Source organism: Lemur catta, chromosome 15 (assembly GCF_020740605.2).
Source record: "Lemur catta isolate mLemCat1 chromosome 15, mLemCat1.pri, whole genome shotgun sequence".
Lineage (NCBI taxonomy): Eukaryota > Metazoa > Chordata > Mammalia > Primates > Lemuridae > Lemur > Lemur catta.
In genome coordinates, this window is record NC_059142.1 from 50,510,467 (window position 1) to 50,528,502 (window position 18,036).

General features: G+C 47.1%; 1 protein-coding gene across 4 annotated transcripts in view; it reads right to left on the reverse strand.

The window, feature by feature from the left end:
* Positions 1-18,036, reverse strand: part of SLC39A11 (solute carrier family 39 member 11) — a 356,160-nt gene that overhangs the window by 187,384 nt on the left and 150,740 nt on the right. For all 4 annotated transcript variants that reach the window (XM_045525211.1, XM_045525212.1, XM_045525210.1 and 1 more), the window contains exon 5: positions 14,184-14,307. In XM_045525211.1, the coding sequence (XP_045381167.1) occupies positions 14,184-14,307 (124 nt within the window). The remainder of the gene's footprint in view (positions 1-14,183; positions 14,308-18,036) is intronic.

Genomic DNA, 18,036 nt, shown 5'->3' on the forward strand with positions numbered 1-18,036 from the left:
TCCAACGGCGCCCCCCTCCCCACCTCAGCAGATCCAGCCTAGACCCAGGCCAACCGCTCCACAAGCAGAATCTCAGCTGGAATTCAAACCCCTTGGGTCCAGCATTTCTTGCCCAAGACCCAACCTGCCCTTATCCGATCCCTTGTGGACAGTGCTCTAGGGGCCTCTGAAAATGTCTGGGGCACTTGTGCCCCACTGGCATGGTGACTAGGGAGTGCTACAGGCATGCAGTGGCTGAACCAGGAGTGCCAAGCAGCCTGCAATGTACAGGGTATGGCTACCCCACAAAGGATGTTCCACCCCAAATGCAAGAATCCAGCAGTCCGTAGTTTTTAATCAGGTGCTCAGGTGGTGTACACTTCCCACAAAACAGCCACGGTAGATGCTCTAAGGGTGACGGGTCAGGGGTCAACATAGTGAGAGCCCAAATGGCAAAAAAGCAAGCAGCCACTTCAGAGTCTAGACAGACGTCACAGCAACCTTGGGAGACCTGCTGCCAACTGTTAGCCAACATTCCCATGTAGTTTAAATTCTCAGGTATTGAAATCTCATATTTTAAGCTTAAGGCTGTATCTTTTTTTTTCTTAAGGGGAAAAAAACAGCAATCCAGACCCTTTGATAGCCACAGCCGATGAGTCCCTTCCCCTCCAGCGGTGCCCTGGGGGTCTTACAGCCCTTGGAGACTGTGGATTTAATTTGTTAAGTATACTATAAAGAAAATAATTGCCAATTGGTTCAAAGAGGATATTAGGCCCAGAAAATAAGATGCATCCTTGTGTCTAATGCACGGTACTGCAGAGTTCCCACTGGGTAAAAATGATGTGTTTGTCTGTCTCAACTTACCCAGGGAAAAATGACACTGCAATGTCCCTGACTTGGCAAGGACATTGGATGGGGATCAAGGGCGGGAAGAAATAACGAGAGAGGCAGGGAAAACAGAGCCTCTGCAGCCCTTTGCTAGAACTCTCCTGACCAGACTTTTAAAATATAGGTTCTGAGTCAAAATGCTCTGTTCTGCCGGTCAAGACGTATGATCAGAAGTGGCCTCGGTGTGGCCCTCTGCATTCAGCATTTTAGACAAGCTTTGGGAGCCCACCACTTCCCAACAGCAGGCCAGCAGGGAAGCCAGCGGCAGCTCATTAGCTCTGGGAGAACCGTTTCAATTACATTCCAGTTGTAGCCTTTCCTGTTCCCTCTTTGTCGTTAGACATTCCACCCGCACAGGCTTCACTCCACCGGCCCAGCCCTGAAAACTGGCCGAGCCACAGGGCTGCTTAATGCAATCGCTAGCAAAGACGGGCTCTGAAGTCTTGGCCAGGTAGTAGGATCTTGGTCAGATGCCAGCAGGGTCTTTTATCCTCATCCCTACTGTTCTTGTCCAATCCCAGGCAGGTGTCTGTCGGCAAAGGGAAGAGCTGCACAATTCAGAATCCTCAAGTTGAGTAGTGCTGGAATATAAGGCCCTGCAAAGACGAAAATTAAGATGGCAAATCTCTGTTCCCTGGCTGAGAAAGAGACAGAAGAAGTGACTCCAGCTTGACACTAAGCGGTGAAGAACTCTAATCAAGCAGGCCTGCACGAGGGGCCGGGTGGAGCGCAGAGACACTGAGGAGGATGACTTCCAGGAGAAGCTCGTGCTCCACACTAAATCTCATGGGTGTCCAGACTCATCACTTCTACGCCAAACATATGGCGGGGCGCTAACAACAGATCACGTGGATGAGTTTAATTAGCACTGCAGGCTAACGCGCTTCCACTCTGCAAAGCCAATCCAAAGCAAAGGCCTGGAGGAGAACTTTACCCAGATCTAATTTTCCAGAAAGAGGGGAGGGCCCCAGGGTGGAATCTACGCGCGTACATCTCTATACAGAGAGGGGAGAAAGTGCCCCTGAAGAGCTTTTCCAATTACTGGTGCCGCCCAAGAACTGCTGCACTGGGGCGGCAAACGGCACCAGCGGGCCCGACACAGCACGAGAGGACTCTTCGCTCCAGCCTCTGACGGAAAAGAAGAGAGGCAGGTCACCTGGGAGAGGAGACACAGTGGGGTGCAGGTGCAAAAAGAGGGGTACGGAGAGAGAGATGCAAAGAAGTGAGAGACACCAAGAGAGACGGAGAGAACGAGAGAGAAGATGAGATGAAACCAAACAGGAGGAGATACCTTGTTAATCAAGTCGAGAAGGACTGGTGGACCTAGGAAAAGGTTGCCATGGCAACCCCTCGCAGAAAGTGTAGGCTGTGTAGCTAAGGAGCCCAGAGAAGGCACGTGCAGCCGCTAGATGGCCGCACGGGCCACTGCATCTGCTCACCTATGGGACTGCACCTTCCTTGAACCCTGTGCCCAAGCTCCCACTCCCTGATCCCAAGATCTCAGACCAGAACCTGCCCTCCTTTCATCCGCTGCCCCAGATTTCAATGTCACACGAGCCCTTCTCCAACTCGGTAGAGAGAAGAGGTGGGATCCTTGGGCTCAGGTGCACTTTCCCCTTACCAGGTGTCCTTGGCAGGCTCATGGGTGAGGAACGCTGGAGCGTGACGAGAGTCTCAGCAAGTTACTCAACCCAAACTTCCACACCACGCAGGAAGCCCCGCTATAACCTCCCTGACCATTGGTCACCGCACTTCTGCTTGAATCCTTCCAGTGCTGGGGAGCTCAGTCCACCGTGTGATTCAAATGCTTATAACTTCAACTTTCATCCTCTGATCTCAGACCTTGTTCCATCTCCTCAGCAGAGGAAAGGGAAAGATAAACAACGTCCACTCTGATGCTAGCAGACCACGAGCCCTTGTCCCCATCACACACTGTGACTGTATCCCTTGCTCTCACAACACACATCCTCCACAACCCCAATGCTCTATAACATGTCACATCTATTTTATGGTATATACGTCCTTAACCACACATTGTGCTTAATTTCTTTTCTTTTTTGGAGGGGAGGAACAACGGTCTCACTCTATCGCCCCTGGAGTGCAGTGGCATCATGATAGCTCACAGGATAGCTCACAGCAACCTCAAACTCCCAGGCTCAAGTGATCCTCCTGCCTCAGCCTCCTGAGTGGGTGGGACCTACAGGTGCGCACCACCACACTAATTTTTCTTTTTTGTAGAGCCAGGGTCAATTTTCTCCAAATTGACTTATAGATTCAATGCAATCTCAATCAAAATCCCATTAAGATTTTTTTTTTTAGATATTGGCAAGGTGATTCTAAAGGCAAAGGAAATAGAATAGCTAATACAATTCTGAAAAACAAGAACAAAATGGGAAGACATACCTGATTTCAAAACTTACTATACTATAAAGCTACAGTAATCAAGAGAGTGACATTGGTAAAAAGGTAGACACATGAACCAATGAACCATAAGAGCCCCCAAATAGACCCAAACAATATGGGGAATTATTTACAAAATGCAAAAGCAACCCAATGGAGAAAAGATAGTCTTTTTGATAAATGGGGATGGGACCAATGAACTTCCAAATGAAAAAAACTGAACGTTTAACTCTGACATCCAATTTAAAAAAAAGAAAAGCCTCAAAATGGATCATAGACCTAAATGTAAAACTTTTAGGAAAAAAAACACAGGAGAAAATCTTTGTGAGCTTGAATTAGGCAAAGGATTCTTAGATATGACACCAAAAGCACAATCCCTTAAAAAAAAAAAAAAAACCTGATAAATTGGGCTTCATCAAAATTAAAAACTTTTGTTCTGCAAAGGCACTGTTAATAATTGATACCATGTGGCAAATTAGAATGAAAAAATAAAGATAAAAAAGAACAAAAAGGCAAGCCACACCCTGGGAGAAAATTAATGCAAATCATGTATCTGGACAAAGGATCTGTATCCAGGAAAAAAATAGACACACACACACACACACACACACACACACACATATATAAAGAATTCTCAAAACTCTACAATAGTTAAACAGGCCAGGCACAATGGCTCACACCTGTAATCCTAGCATTTTGTGAGGCAGGGGTGCAAGGATCATTTGAGCCCAGGAGTTCGAGACCAGCCTGGGCAACATAGCGAGACCCCATCTCAAAAAAAAAAAAAAAATAGAAAAATTAGCCAGGCATGGTGGTGTGCACCTGTAGTCCCAGCTACTCAGGAGGCTGAGGCAGGAAGATTGCTTGAGCCCGGAAGTTTGAGGTTCAGTGAGCTATGGTGATGCCACTGTGCTCCAGCCTGACTCTGTCTCAAAGAGAAAAGAAATAAAAAACAAACTCATTAAAAAATGAGCAAAAGATTTTGACACCAAAGAAGATGTACAGATGGCAAGTGAGCACATGAAAAGATGCTCGATATCATTAGTCATTAGAGAAATACAAATTAAAACCACAAGAGACCACTATACTCATTAGAATGGCTAAAATTTTAAAAACAAAACCAGACCAAAAACTGACAGTGCCAAGGGCTGGTGAGGATGCAGAGCAACCTCCGCTCTCCTGGGACTGAAGAATGGCACAGCCATGCTGGAGACAGTCTGGAGGTTTCCTATAATGTTACATACGTACCTGTCACATGACCCAGCAATCGCACACCTAGGTATTTACTCAGGGGAAATGTAAACTCATGTTTACATAATATCTGCATCAAGTGTTCATAGCAGTTTTATTCCTAACTGCCAAAAAATTAGGGAACACCACAAATATCCTTCAACTGATGAACGAGTAGACAAATTGCAGGGCAGCCACCCAATGGAATACTACTCAGCCAAGAAAGGGAACACACTATTCATACCTGCAACGTCACCAAGGACTCTCAAACGCATGGTGCCAAGTGACGACACTGTCCCATATCCTGATTGTGGTGGTGAGGACACCCGTCTGGGCATTTTTTTAAAACTCATAGAAATACACCAAGCAAGTGAGCTTCTTATATAAATTTAAAAGTAAACTTTAAAGAACATTCATGCTCTTCATCACCTGGGCAATTAGACAAATGTTTTTGAAATGGCCACGGAGCTCGGAATCCTAAAATTTGTGTGATTCTGTAGGGTTTTTGAGACCAAGTTGCACATTTTCAGAGATGACCCCGATGTGGCCACTGTCTTGTAACTAATGCTGAACTAATGAATACTGACGTTCTTGTCTGGTGAGACCACAGGGTGTGGCTATAGGTCATGGGTCCGGGTGGGATCTCATCTGAAAAAAGTGGAAAATCCCTGGCAGTTACCCTGGAAAACAGAAGGGAGATCCCGGGACGGGCTCTGGGGATCGGGAAGGCAGGCAGGCCTTCCCTGCGGGTAGAGATGGCCTCTCTCTGTGGAGGCAGGTCTGAAAATCTGGAAAACACTAAACCTTGAGTTCTACACCTCTGGGCAGGATCTGGGCAGGACCAAAGACGCAGAACTAAGTAAGGCCCCAGCCCTGCAGCCAGACAGGGGCTCTCCCCATGGAAAAGACGTTAGCAAGAAGTAGTGGGCTCCACCAGCTGTGCTGGCTTTGGCCAGCTGAAATTCTTTTCCCTTTGTTATTCCTTTGCTTGTCCCCAAGCCTTGAATAAAATCTCACTGGCCAGTGGCTCTTGGAAGGGCTTTAAGACAGGAAGGTCTCTGTCTGCATCTGGGCTGGAGGGGAGTTAGGAGCGAGGCCCACTAAGGCCAGAGTGGTGGCAGTGGGTGGGGGACCCTACGGACAACGGGGACAGCTGGTATGACGGACTGTGCTGGACACTGAGTCGGACTCTGCGTGGTGGGCACCAAGGAGATACTCAGCACCCACTTAGGTGATTGTTAGTGGTTTACGTAGAGTACGTTGAACCGTGTAAAATGGCCCGTATTTGTTTCCCGAGATGTGGATCTCCTTCAGGGCACGTACCTCCTGTTTGTGTGTGTACGACAGGGGCTTCTCTACTGGAAAGAACACAGTCAGTCTTCACTGCGCCTGAGCAAACCTCCCCGCGGCTGCTGAGCATGCTTGCTGGGAAGCCCCCAGGTGCGCCCGGTCTCCTGGGGAGGACAGCGGAGGTTTCTGGTTCACCGTATCTAAGGGTTACGAGACCATCCCCTGGGCTTCCCTCCGCTGCCAGCCTCAAGAAATGCCTCTGTCTCCCGACCAGCTCATGATGAGTTCGTGGTGATCCAGAGTGAGCTCTAGCTCAGAAAACCTACAGGGAGTTGCTGTTAAGTCCCTGAACATCCAGCTCCAAAATGCTATGAACCTCGACATCATGTTTCCTTGAAACAACTGACTTAGTTTTCAGATACACCGAGCTATTTTCTTTCTCTGATCCCAGGAGGGGAAATACGCCAGACAGCAGAACAGAATACTAGAACACACACATCCCGAAGAGGAGCCAGAGGGTCAAACAGGCGGCGCCTGCTGACTAAGCAGACAGGTCATGTGGAGCATCTCACTGACTCCTTTTCTGTAAGGCAGTGTGGCGTGGGCCCCTCCCAGAGGCCAGGGTGCTTGCTGTTCTTTACACAAGTTCAAACCCCCCAGCCCTTTCCTTCGCGGAGGCTGCCTATCCCACCAAGTGGCATCGATTTCCTGCTGGTTTCACAGACTCAAAACCAGCTTCCATTCCTTACTAGGTACTTTTTTTTTTTTTTGAGACAGGGTCTTGCTCTGTTGCCCAGACCAGAGTGCAGTGGTGCACCATAGCTCACTGCACCCTCAAAATCCTGGGCTCAGCCTCCCCTGTAGCTGGGACTACAGGCACACACCACCATGCCTGACAAATTTTTTAAAATTGTTTTTGTTCAGACAGGGTCTTGCTGTGCTGCCCAGGCTGGTCTCCAACTCCTGGCCTCAAGCGATCCTCCGGCCTTGGCCTCCCCAAGAGCCAGGATTATAGGTGTGAGCCACCGTGTGCAGATTAGGTGCTTTCAATAACAGGCAAAAGGGGGGAAAAATGAGATGGGATCAAATAAATAGAAAGGACTTCTAAAGATCCCAAATGCTCGAAACCAAAGTGCCACCCTGTGCTTCCCCAGCATAAGGAGCTTCTGCAAAAAGTAACATCTGAAAAACAAAGCAAAACCATATGAAAGGCTGGCTGGCTTTGGGCACAGCCTCCTAAATCTTCGGGTGATAAAAGCCTGGCGGGAACATCCTAACGGATGCCGGCGCTACCCAAGCTCCTCATCTGTTCTGTTTCCCCAAAGCACATTAAAAACACATTTCCTAGTTTAACAGACTTATGAGCCAAAATGAATGTGTCAGAACTCTTATAAATATGATAGAACGTGCTAACCAAGCAAATGTTAAATTTTGCATAAGGAGACAGTATCCCTAACTCCTCAGTAGACACTTAATGAATATTTCAAACAAAGCACCCGGCAGCTGCTCTGAAGGCTCCAGATGAATTAAATGGGCTGTTATTACTGTGAAGATTAGTGTCCTCTTGCTCCCCCCCTGTCTCCGCCTCCCCCCTCACTTGCACAAGATAAGCTCACTCCTCTGGACCAACTAAGCCCCTAGCCCGGTCAGGGAGGGGTCAGAGTGTGGGGTTGGTCAGCGTGCTGTGTTGAAGACCGTCCTCCCCAAAATTCACGTCTACCAGAACCTCAGAAGGGGACCTTACTCGGAAATTGGGTCTTTGCAGATGTACTTAGTTAAGAAGCAGTCATACCGGATCAGGAAGGCCTTAAATCCAATGACCGCTGCCTTTGTAAGACACAGAGGAGGGAGTGTGGACATAGACATACAAAGACACAGATACACACTGGGAAGAAGGCCATGTTCCCGTGGGGGTAGAGACTGGAGTGACGCAGCTACACGCCAAGAAATGCTGGGAGCCGTGAGAAGCTAGCAGAGGCAAGGAAGGATGCTCTCCTAGAGTTTCAGAGAGAGCAGGGCCCCTGCCAACACCAGGATTTCAGACTTTTGGCTTCCAGAACTGTGAGAGAATAAATTTCTATTGTTTGAAACCCCTCAGTTTGGAGTACAGGTTCAGTATCACTTATCTGAAATGCTAAGGACCAGAAGTGTTTCTGATTTTAGACGTTTGCATTGTACTTAGCAGTTGAGCATTCCAAATCCAAAAATCCAAAATGCTCCAATGGACATTTCCTTTGAGTGTCATGTTGGTAACTCAAAAAGTTTTGGATTTTGGAGCTTTGCAGATTTCAGATTTGGGATGCTCAACTTGTCCTTTGTTATGACAGCAATGGGAACCTACTGCGGTCAGGGGAGTATTTCTACGTGTTTGAGTGTGTGTCACTCTTCATCTCCCCAGAAGTTACCCCAGCCAATCATTTCAGGTGACGCTGGAGAGCATTGTGCCAGCCCATTGATCCCTTAGCACAGACGTACACCTGCCCACAGTGTCACAGGAACAGACTCAAAATCTTTCTTTCTCGTTGCTTTCTCCAAGTAACCTTCCAGCTTCACTCAACTCCTTCTGCCTCGTGTGCTCAGCATTCCCAGCCCATGCAGGTGTGAGACTATCACAAGGAGAAAGAAGTACAGTGAGAACCTAAAAGAGAAACAAAGAGAACCAGGTTCTCTTGCTACCTGGTATTCCGTGCGCGGGAAGACAACTTCTCAAAAAACCGTTCAGTGCTGTTACGGGCCATTATGTGTCCCCTACCTCCAAATTCATATGTTGACGTCCTAGTGCCCAGCACCTAAGAATGTAGTTGTATTTGGAGATGGGATCTTTAAAGTGGGAATTAGGTCAAAATGAGGTCCTTAGAGTGGGCCCTAATCCAATATGACAGGTGTCCTTATAAGAAAAGGAGATTGGGACAGTGACAGGCACAGAGGGAAGACCACGTGAGGCCACAGGGAGACGACAGCTGTCCACGAGCCAAGGAGAAGGCAACCAACCCTGCCAATGCCTTACCCTCAGACTTCCAGCCTCCAGAACTGAAAAAATAAATTTCCACTGCTTAAGCCACCAGTTTATGGTACTTTGTTATGGCCTAGCAAACTAATCTAAGTGGAAAATTGCCCCAGGCCATGCCACGTGAAAATTCACTCTGAAATGACTGCCTAGCTTAAAAATCAGGACTTTTTTTTTTTTTTTTTTTTTTTACAAAAAGGAAAATAAACAGGGAAAAATGCTATTTGGGTACTAAAACATTGGTCGGGCCAAATATAACATTCTTCAGTCTATAAAGTGTACCCACCTGACAGTGGTCTTATGAGCTAGGACATGAACCCTCTCATGCTGCCTGCACAAAGCCCTGTCCCAAGAGAGTATTTCTGTATCAGATCCTTATTTTATTTAATATCCGTGATGCTGAAGGGCTCCTGGAAATTATTATTATTAAGCCCTTTGCTCTTTGTCCTCCTGCAAAACATTTTTCATGTGGCCCATTTTAAAAGCCAGTTGGCTTCATTCCCACCCTTTTAATGAAGAATCCCAGGTTACAGGTCCAAGCCCAGAAAGGAGGTAGCAAAGCCAGGGCCAGCCTATCTTCCAGGTCCTAGGCAGCTCCTCCCAGTCAGCCCAGGAGACGACTTTAAAGTCTCCCCCAAAAAAAAACAGTATCAAAAAAAAAAAAATAGTCTAATTGCAAAAACCACTTTCCAAGACATTAAACCTACGTGAATTACTATGAAATTATTCTTTCATTTTTAGAGATCTTATCAATAAAAAGTCAAAATTAATAACATCTCAGAGATTTCCCTAAATGCACTATTTCGAAGACCTAGTTATAAAGAAACTCAGAATTTCTCCGAGGAGCTACATCTGACTCGATCAAATTTTAGTTTACCGAATTTGACTGGAAATATCAGTGACAAAAGGAACATCTCCTTCTGGAAGACACGGAAAGTTAGAAGATACAGAAGAAGAAAAAAGTGCTTGTCATAAGAACCTTGTAGCTGTTTAAATAACATCTTCTTTCCTTCCAGAGGCTTAGGCTAGGGAATTTCAGTGCCAATGAAGTCTAGGAGTTGGGTTGAATGTATGTGGCTCATCTTGCAGAGAGAACCAGCTGCTTCAAGAAGAGATTTCATCCCACACAGCCTGGCTGCCCTCCCTAAGCTCCACACGTATGCCTAAAAATATAATCCTCCAAAGTCCAACCAGTGGGAAAATCCACTGGGCCCCTCGTTCAACTAGAGAAATTGTTCCCAGTTAAAACACAAACACCTGAGTAGTATTAAGATGTGACGTTAATTGTCAATACCTCCCTGTTCACCAGATCTTTTCCCAGAGGATGTTTAACAGGGAAAATGGGGGAAAGGGATGACTCCAAGCACAAGATCAAAAGAGGATGGTGTTATACCTAGAGAAGAGAGCGCGCCTTGAGGCAGGAGAAGGGGTCCAAGGATCACCAGAACTCCATCGTGGTTCTCAATGGGACAATCCTGGTAGGTGCTGATCAGGGTCAGCCCTTGGGAACCTTGAGTTAGAAAGGAAACTGGGCCGAGTGCAGTGGCTTGTGCCTGTAATCCCAGCACTTTGGGAGGACAAGGTGGGAGGACTGCTTAAGGCCAGGAGTTTGAGACTAGCCTGGGCAACACAGCCAGATCTCCTCCCACCTCTCACAAAAAAAAAAATAGAAGAAGAAGAAGAAAATTAGCTAGGCATGGTGGTACATGCCTGTAGTCCCAACTACTTGGGAGCTGAAGCGAGGACAGCTCGAGTTCAGGAGTTGAAAGCTGCAGTGAGCTATGATTGTACCACTGCACTCCAGCCTGAGCAATAGAGTGAGACTCTGTCTCAAGAAAGAAAAAACAGGGGGTAGGGGAGGAAGGAAAGAAGATAATCTCCCTCAAAACCATTTCCATAGGAAAGTGCTACCCAGCCAATCAGTGGCAGTGTCATAAGGAATTCCAGATTTTAGAGTAGAAAACAAAGAAACACACATTGCTAGTGGGCCAGAGACTGCACTTCTATAACACATTTGACACCAGGGCTGCCTCAGTTTCATTTTGCAAAACATGGCTTAAATAATTGCATCCGATCTGCAAGACTATCTAGGTAGGATTATTATTGCCAAGTGAATTCTCCTTTAACAAAAAAATAGGGCATTGAGGGAAAATCTGTTTCTAACTGGAGTGTCATAAGATTTACAGAAAATGCACAGGTGCCACCTCACAACTAAATAATCTCCTAAGGTAAACCCACCTCTTTCTCTACCAGAAAATAATGCCTACTCCTGTGCCTTCCACAGATACACGAAATGGACAATTCTCCACTCACTGTGCTAACAGAGCATAGTACAACAGAGCAATAATACTAAAGTCCACTTGTGAATACTGTTTCAGCTTCCTCCCCCAGAACAAACCACACACTTACATGGGGTAGTTAACAATCATTGCAGTAAAAGAAAAGATTGATTTGCTTTTCACAAGCCTCTCTTTAGCCTAAAGAAGCCGCTAGTAAGGGAAAAAAACAGAACAGTCCAACCTGACAGCTGAATAGGGGAAGCTGAGGCAGACAAGTCCAAGTCCAGAACGACACACTGGGTCATAGAGCCACCTGGGGTGTGGTGAAAGTTATAGTCCCTCACCTTCACAAAACACACACATGCACAAATTTTGCATCAAATTTCACGCGGTTCATGAGCCCTTTGGCACCCAGGGATGGACCCCAGATGTAAAGAACCCCCCGGCCCAATGTCTAGAACTGACTCAATGGCATAATTGCCCACAGAGATGTGCATGTTAAAACGCTCCCTGCCGCATTCTTCATAATAGCAAAACACCAGGATTAATCTACAGGGCATGAAGAAGGGACCAATTAGAGAATGTCATGGCCAAAAACAAGCACAGGATCTATGAGTACCCAGGAAACAAATACCAAAGTGTCTCAAGTGCAGAAACACAAGGTTCAGAACAAGGGGTCAAGTGTGACTGTATAAATATAGTATTTCTGAAGGAGTACACAAGAAACTAGAGACAACGCCCGTGTCTGAGATGGAGGACCAGACCAGAAGGGATTTGAAGCTGGAGGAAAAATTACTTTTTATTTTTAACCCGTATCATTATATTTTTAATGAAAAGAAAGCTAGTTGGAGATGGATAGATGAGGAGAGGGAAAAGCAGGAGGAAAAACGGGCAGTTTTAGAAGAATTTCTGGCCAAGCTAAGTCCCCAAAGATCCCCAGCTTTGAAAATAGTTGATAACGTAAAACATTTGGCACCAGGACATAAATAGGAAAGAATCTCCTAAACGTTCTTCCCGGCTCAGGCTGCCGCTGCTGCCGAGAACAGCTGAACGTCTCCCCCGTGGGGCGGCTCTCCTGGCTCCTCCTCGTGCTGAGCCAATTACGGGACATGACAGCAGCAGCACCAATATTTTTTAAAGGCTGATGTTAGTCACTAAATGCCCATTAAACCAATCTCCTTGCTCCATTTACAGCAGGCTTGAGGGCAAATCCAGATGGTACAAACAGTGCATATTCAGGCTCCATCTGCATGAGGCCGGTCACCAAATAGCCATTATCAGATTATCTGTTTTAGAGTCCTCAGCTGCCTGACACCCACAGGTGTGTGCAGGTGAGAAGAACAGCGACCTTTCAAGAGATGGCTGGGAGACCACCCTAGTGCTCCCCCCAGGGCTGCATTTGCCTTTGGATCGGAACAGCCAGCAGCGGTTACAAGGGTTGCCTGGTAACCTGGTAACAGGCTGTGCCTGGTGTTCTCGAGCAGGGGGACAGGACTGCATCTCCCTCCCGCACACGGCCCCGCCACCACCTGGCTCCGGACCAGCCAGGAAGATCGGGCAGTCCCCACTCCCCCAGTCCTGTCCTTGCTGTGGCCCTGTTGAAAAAAGGTCCAATGAAAAACTTGCCACTTTCTGATCAACAGGCACCAACTCTCTCCCCACCCTACAGCCTCGAAGACAAAAATGGGATAGAATAAAGTCTGGCCAAGTTTTTAAATCTAGTGAAGGCTCAGAATCGGCTTTGGAAAGTCTTCAAAGGGGCACACAGGGGGCCCGGCACCATCATGCTCGTGAGAATCGGCAGAAAGGCCCATGTCTCTGTGTCCCCGTAAAAAATGACAAGTTTACTTGAACACAGCACCGCACCCTTGCCACTAGGACAGTCCTTGACTGTACTCCAATAAAAGGAGAACAGAAGTCAGCAGCAAAGTCGTTGGGATCCGAGTACAAATGATGTGTGTGATGGCAGGCAGGGGGCTGGTTTGTCTTTCTAACCCTCTAGGACTTAAGCTCCCAGTAAAGGAAATTTTTATTTCCTGGTTCTGTCCCACGTGACGCTGTGGGAGGCAGCGAGGACTAACCCACGTGGAGAAGACATTCGAGTTCTCCATGAATAATTCACACGGGACATAATCTGAACGCAGACACCAGAGAACCAGAGCTGTAACGTTTTTACATTTGCTCTCCCCGAGGGCTAGAAATCATCTTGGCCTAGAGATGGCAAGAAGATTAGATTAAAATGTCAGCATGGAAATGTGGAAGGACTTTTTCCCCTTAGGCCCCTCCTGGGAAGGCAGTGACCAGTGGCCAAGTGGTTTTTCCTCCATTCACTCCGGAGAGTGCTAAGAGGCCCCGCGGTTCTCAGCAGCACTGGTTCCTAAATCCAGGGTACCGGGGGCTTGCAGGATTAAACGAGGGAACTTCATACATAAATTCAAAGGAAAAGAAAGCATGCAACTCTCCCCACGCTAGCTGGCCCTTAAGTTAGCCAAGTGCCCTCTGTGAGCAATGTCAGGGCAAGGAGAGGAGAGTCTGACCCTGAGGCTGGAAAACAAGGCCCCTCCCCATGGAGACGTGGGAAGTGCTGTCCGACTCCTCTCGAGGAGCGTTCCCTCTAACTCAAGAGAAAAGGCATAACCTTGCTCTCAGCGTCTTTAGGTTTTCCGGCTCCAAAATCAGTGCATCAGTTAGAGAAACATCTGCCCTTCCTCCCAGGTGAATCAAAAAGGTGAAAGTCACATAAATGAAAAGGAGCACTCAGGGTTCATTAGGAAAGGGGACATTAAGGGACAAATGCTGACACTAACTCAAATCAGTTCCAGCCCCATCAGAGTGACCCCTGTCCACTTCAAGTTGAAAGAGGATCAAAAGGTACCATTACCTCCTGTAGACTAAGCAGGTGGTTTGGAGGACAAATGAGAAAAGAAGATGCCGGGCCAGATGCCAGTTTAGTTCTAGGCAATGGTAGGGTGAGCAGTTTGGAGGCACGGGACAGAGAGCCTGGCATTTCCCTCATTCCTACTCATCCTAGCACCAGTACCAAGTCCACACCACCTAGCCCAGCTCAGCGTCTGCAGCAAAGAGCTTGCCTGACAAAAGCCCAGCTCTACCTATCCGGATGGAAAGTTCACTCTCGGGGAAGAGCAGTGTGGGTCCCTCGGGATCAGACTTCTTCTTCACCAACGCAGAGTCAAGGTTCAGCGCCAGGGCCGTCTGGGGGTCTTCTGCTGCACCCTGAAACAAGAAGCAGTAGCATCACTGTAGCACCTCTACTGTGGTCGCCCCCCAGACGCGTCTGGCTCACAGGTGCTGAAGCAACTCACCCATCTCTACCAACAGCACGGGGCCTGAGCCGGTCCCTGGGCTGACCCAGCTGAGTAATTAGGATGATAAGCTTTCTGGGTGCAGGACTTTGGGGGTCACAAAAAACAAGATCTGAGGAGTCAGTGCTGATCCTGGAATTGGGAAAAATATATACCAAAAAAGATCGAGGCCCACACACCAAAATTCCACTATACTCATCACCACCAGGCAAACCACACAACATACTTAGTTCCTGATCTATCAAAAGAAGCCCATATGGCAGGTTCGCTTGGATAGCAGCCTCAGTATGGGAATCACGGTCAACATGTTTAGGAATTCACCACCTCCGTGTTTCCCATGAGATCAACACAGGAGAAGGTCCAAACGAAAGCATCTCGAAGGAAAGAAACAGTGAGAGTCACAGAGAATGCACACATATTTGGAGTTAAGTCCAGATGGCCTTAAAACAGACATGCCACCCTTCTGCTTTGTCTTAACTAGTCAATTGGACTATTTCCCATCAACCAAGCAAAGTCATGCACTTGATCCACATGTTTATTTAAAAAAATATTTATCGACTGCCAACTTTGTATTCAGTGGACAAGACAAAGTCTCAGCTCTTACAGACCTCGTGTTCCACTAAGGAAGAAACAAACGAATCCGTAATGGGGCAAGTAAGCTGCTCTTCCAAAGGTATCATTCGGAAGCCCCAACCCTGTGACCACTTAAAATTCACAGAACTTCCCCGGGAAAGAGGCAGACAAGCACCTCGGCCAACTATACGAAGCACCTTCACTTTCAGCCCCAAACCTCAAAGCTAGGGGAAGCCAGGCAGAATCATCTCAGTGGGCAAGAACAACCATCTATTCAGCTTGGTCTGCCAGAACACCATAAACTGGGCGGCTTCTAAACAACAGAAACTTATCACAGTTCTGGAGGCTGGGCAGTCCAAGATCAAGGCTGGCAGAGTCTGTGTCCGGTGACCTACTTCCTAATTCAAAGACAGTACCTCTAGTTGTGTCTGCACGTGGTGGAAAGGGGCAAGGAGTCTCCAAGGGGTCTCACTCAAGGCATCTTTTTTTCTGTTTTATAAGAGCTAGGATCTTGCTCTGTCACCCAGGCTGGAGAGAGGTGATGTAATCATAGCTCACTGCAGCCCCAAACTCCTGGGCTCAAGCGATCCTCTCACCTCAGCCTCCCAAGTAGCTGGGACTACAGGCACACGCCACCATGAGTGGCTAATTTTTCCATTTTTTGTAGAGATGGGGTCTCACTCTTGCTCAGGCTGGTCTCGAACTCCTGGCCTCAAGTGACACTCCCTCCTCAGCCTCTGGAGTTTCTGGGAATACAGGCCTGTGCCTCCATACCAAGCAGGCATCTTTTATTAGAGTATTAGTCTCACTCATGAGGACAGTACCCTCACAACCTAATCGACTCCCAATGTGCTACCTCCTAATACCATCACCTTGCAGGTTAGAATTTCAACATATGCATTTTGGTGGAGGGGACACCATCATTCAGGCCACAGGACCAGGCAAATATAGTTCCAAACAAAGACAGGTTTCCATTTGAAATATGTAACTCTAATATGGGAGAGGAGAAGTCTTATAATCCTATCACAGAAATGCATCCATTTTAGAAGAAAATTCTAAAACTATCATCTTGGGTAGTTACCCAACATTACCCAAGATTCCTTCTCTTATGAAATAGTTGCCCAAGATTTCTTCTTTTATGAAGGAATCACACAAAAGGTATGCCAGGCTGTGTCTTGCACACACAAACATGCACACATAAACACTCCTTGTTTTTTCATTGTCATGATGATCAGAGATGAGAGAACATAATGATTCAGGTATTTTATTTCACTGTTTCTTTCCAACTGTTAAAAATGAGTACATAAGCCCTTCCTTTCATGTGTTACTTGTCTAATACATCAATATTGTCCTTATCATTTGCAATGTCCTCTTTAATGCACTTTAATAAGGGTGCCAATACCCCATTTAACTTTGTTTAAAAAAAAAAAAAAGAAAGCCTCCTAGCCCTGTTTGAGCCACCCTTGAAGTTTCTGGGTTGCTCTGTAGAATCCCGGGCATCTGCCTCTTCTGTCCCACAGAGAGGCAGCCGTGTCACCGTCGAAGTTGACGTTGCAGACGGATGGGTTCCTGGGGACAGAGGCTTAGGGGAGGCCAGTTTCTGCCTCTGCAGAAACCCCCTCTCGCCACCCCCAGCTGACAGCTGGTGTCTGTGTGATATGCTGGGGGCCACACAGTCGCAGCTCTGTGTTTGTTTATGTGCTTTAATTATTTCTAATTCTACATCTCCTGCTGACATCCGCGGCATCGTTGCAGTAATAAAAGACGTGCTTCACTATGAAAGCATGTCAGCTGATTTTCCTTCGTCTTCCGTCTTTTTATAATGTGATTGATGCATAACTGGGGGAAGGAATGGAACGAGAACCACTTCATCACAGCAGAAATGCCGCAGCATTAATACGCTGTAAGCTATAACTGCTTCTTTGATGGGAGCCGGTTTGCTAAGGTGCAGTGTGCAGAGACTCGTTTTCATTTGGAACAGGGTTTTCACCCAGGCGATTTTGCCCTCCCCCCTACTCCCAAGGACTACACATTTATTTGGCAATGGGCATTTTGGAACGTCACAACTGGCGGCCGGGGTTGCTAATGGCATCTCTAGTGCAGAGAGACCAAAGAAGCTGCTGAACACCTATGATGCACAGCCCCCACAACAAACGATGACCCAGCTAAATGTCACCAGTGCTGATGTTGAGATGCCCTGCTTTAGAAAGATTTAGGGTGATCAGGACCCCAAAGCTCTCTGTATTATAGGCAATGCTGGGAACTCACAGACGCTCTTTTTACTGTGAAGAGAAGAATTTTGCTACTTTCCCCATGAAGACTGCCTGTCTGCCTTCATGGATTCAGGACATTTTTATTAAGCATCAACCATATACCAGAGCTGTTCTGGGTGCTCACAATACAAAAGAGCCAAGTCCCCTAGCCTCATGAATCTTGCATTCTCCTTCAAGACAGACAATAATAAACCCATCGATAATAAATTAAAAAATAAGAGTGCCAACTAGTGATGTTAAGAAGAAAAATAAGTCATATCCATAGCTCACAGCCATCCTAGCAGAGTAGGAACGTGTGCTGGGTTCTAGCTTTGTGCTAGGGAATGTCTAAGTGTTTCAGGTGAGCTGGCCCATTCTTAAAGGTAAAGCGGGAGTGTTCCTTTAGGTACGATGCTAGAAGAGTCCTCTCTGAGAAAGTGGCATTTGAGCAAAGACCTGAAAACAGGGGAACAAACATTGACTCCCCCCTCCATATCCTTTTCCCACTTTATCAGTCTATTAATATATTCCTTTGTTTCCATCACTTTATTTCTGTGTTTTGGGGAGCAGAGGGGCACGAAGAAAACCCCACCCTAACTTCACTTAAAAGCTGCCCTTTTAAAAGCTAGACAGAGACCCGGCAAATCCACCTGCACCCCCTTCCGCCTGCGCCCCGCACACACGTTCAGTTTCATATTCAGCCTTCAGAAGGGCCGAGGTCGGCCGTGCAGCACAGGGGCTGCCCAAGGCGTCTCTGGAGTGATGCCCAGGGCAGCTCCTTCCAGATCTCCGCACCCGGCAGCAGTTGCCCCTGT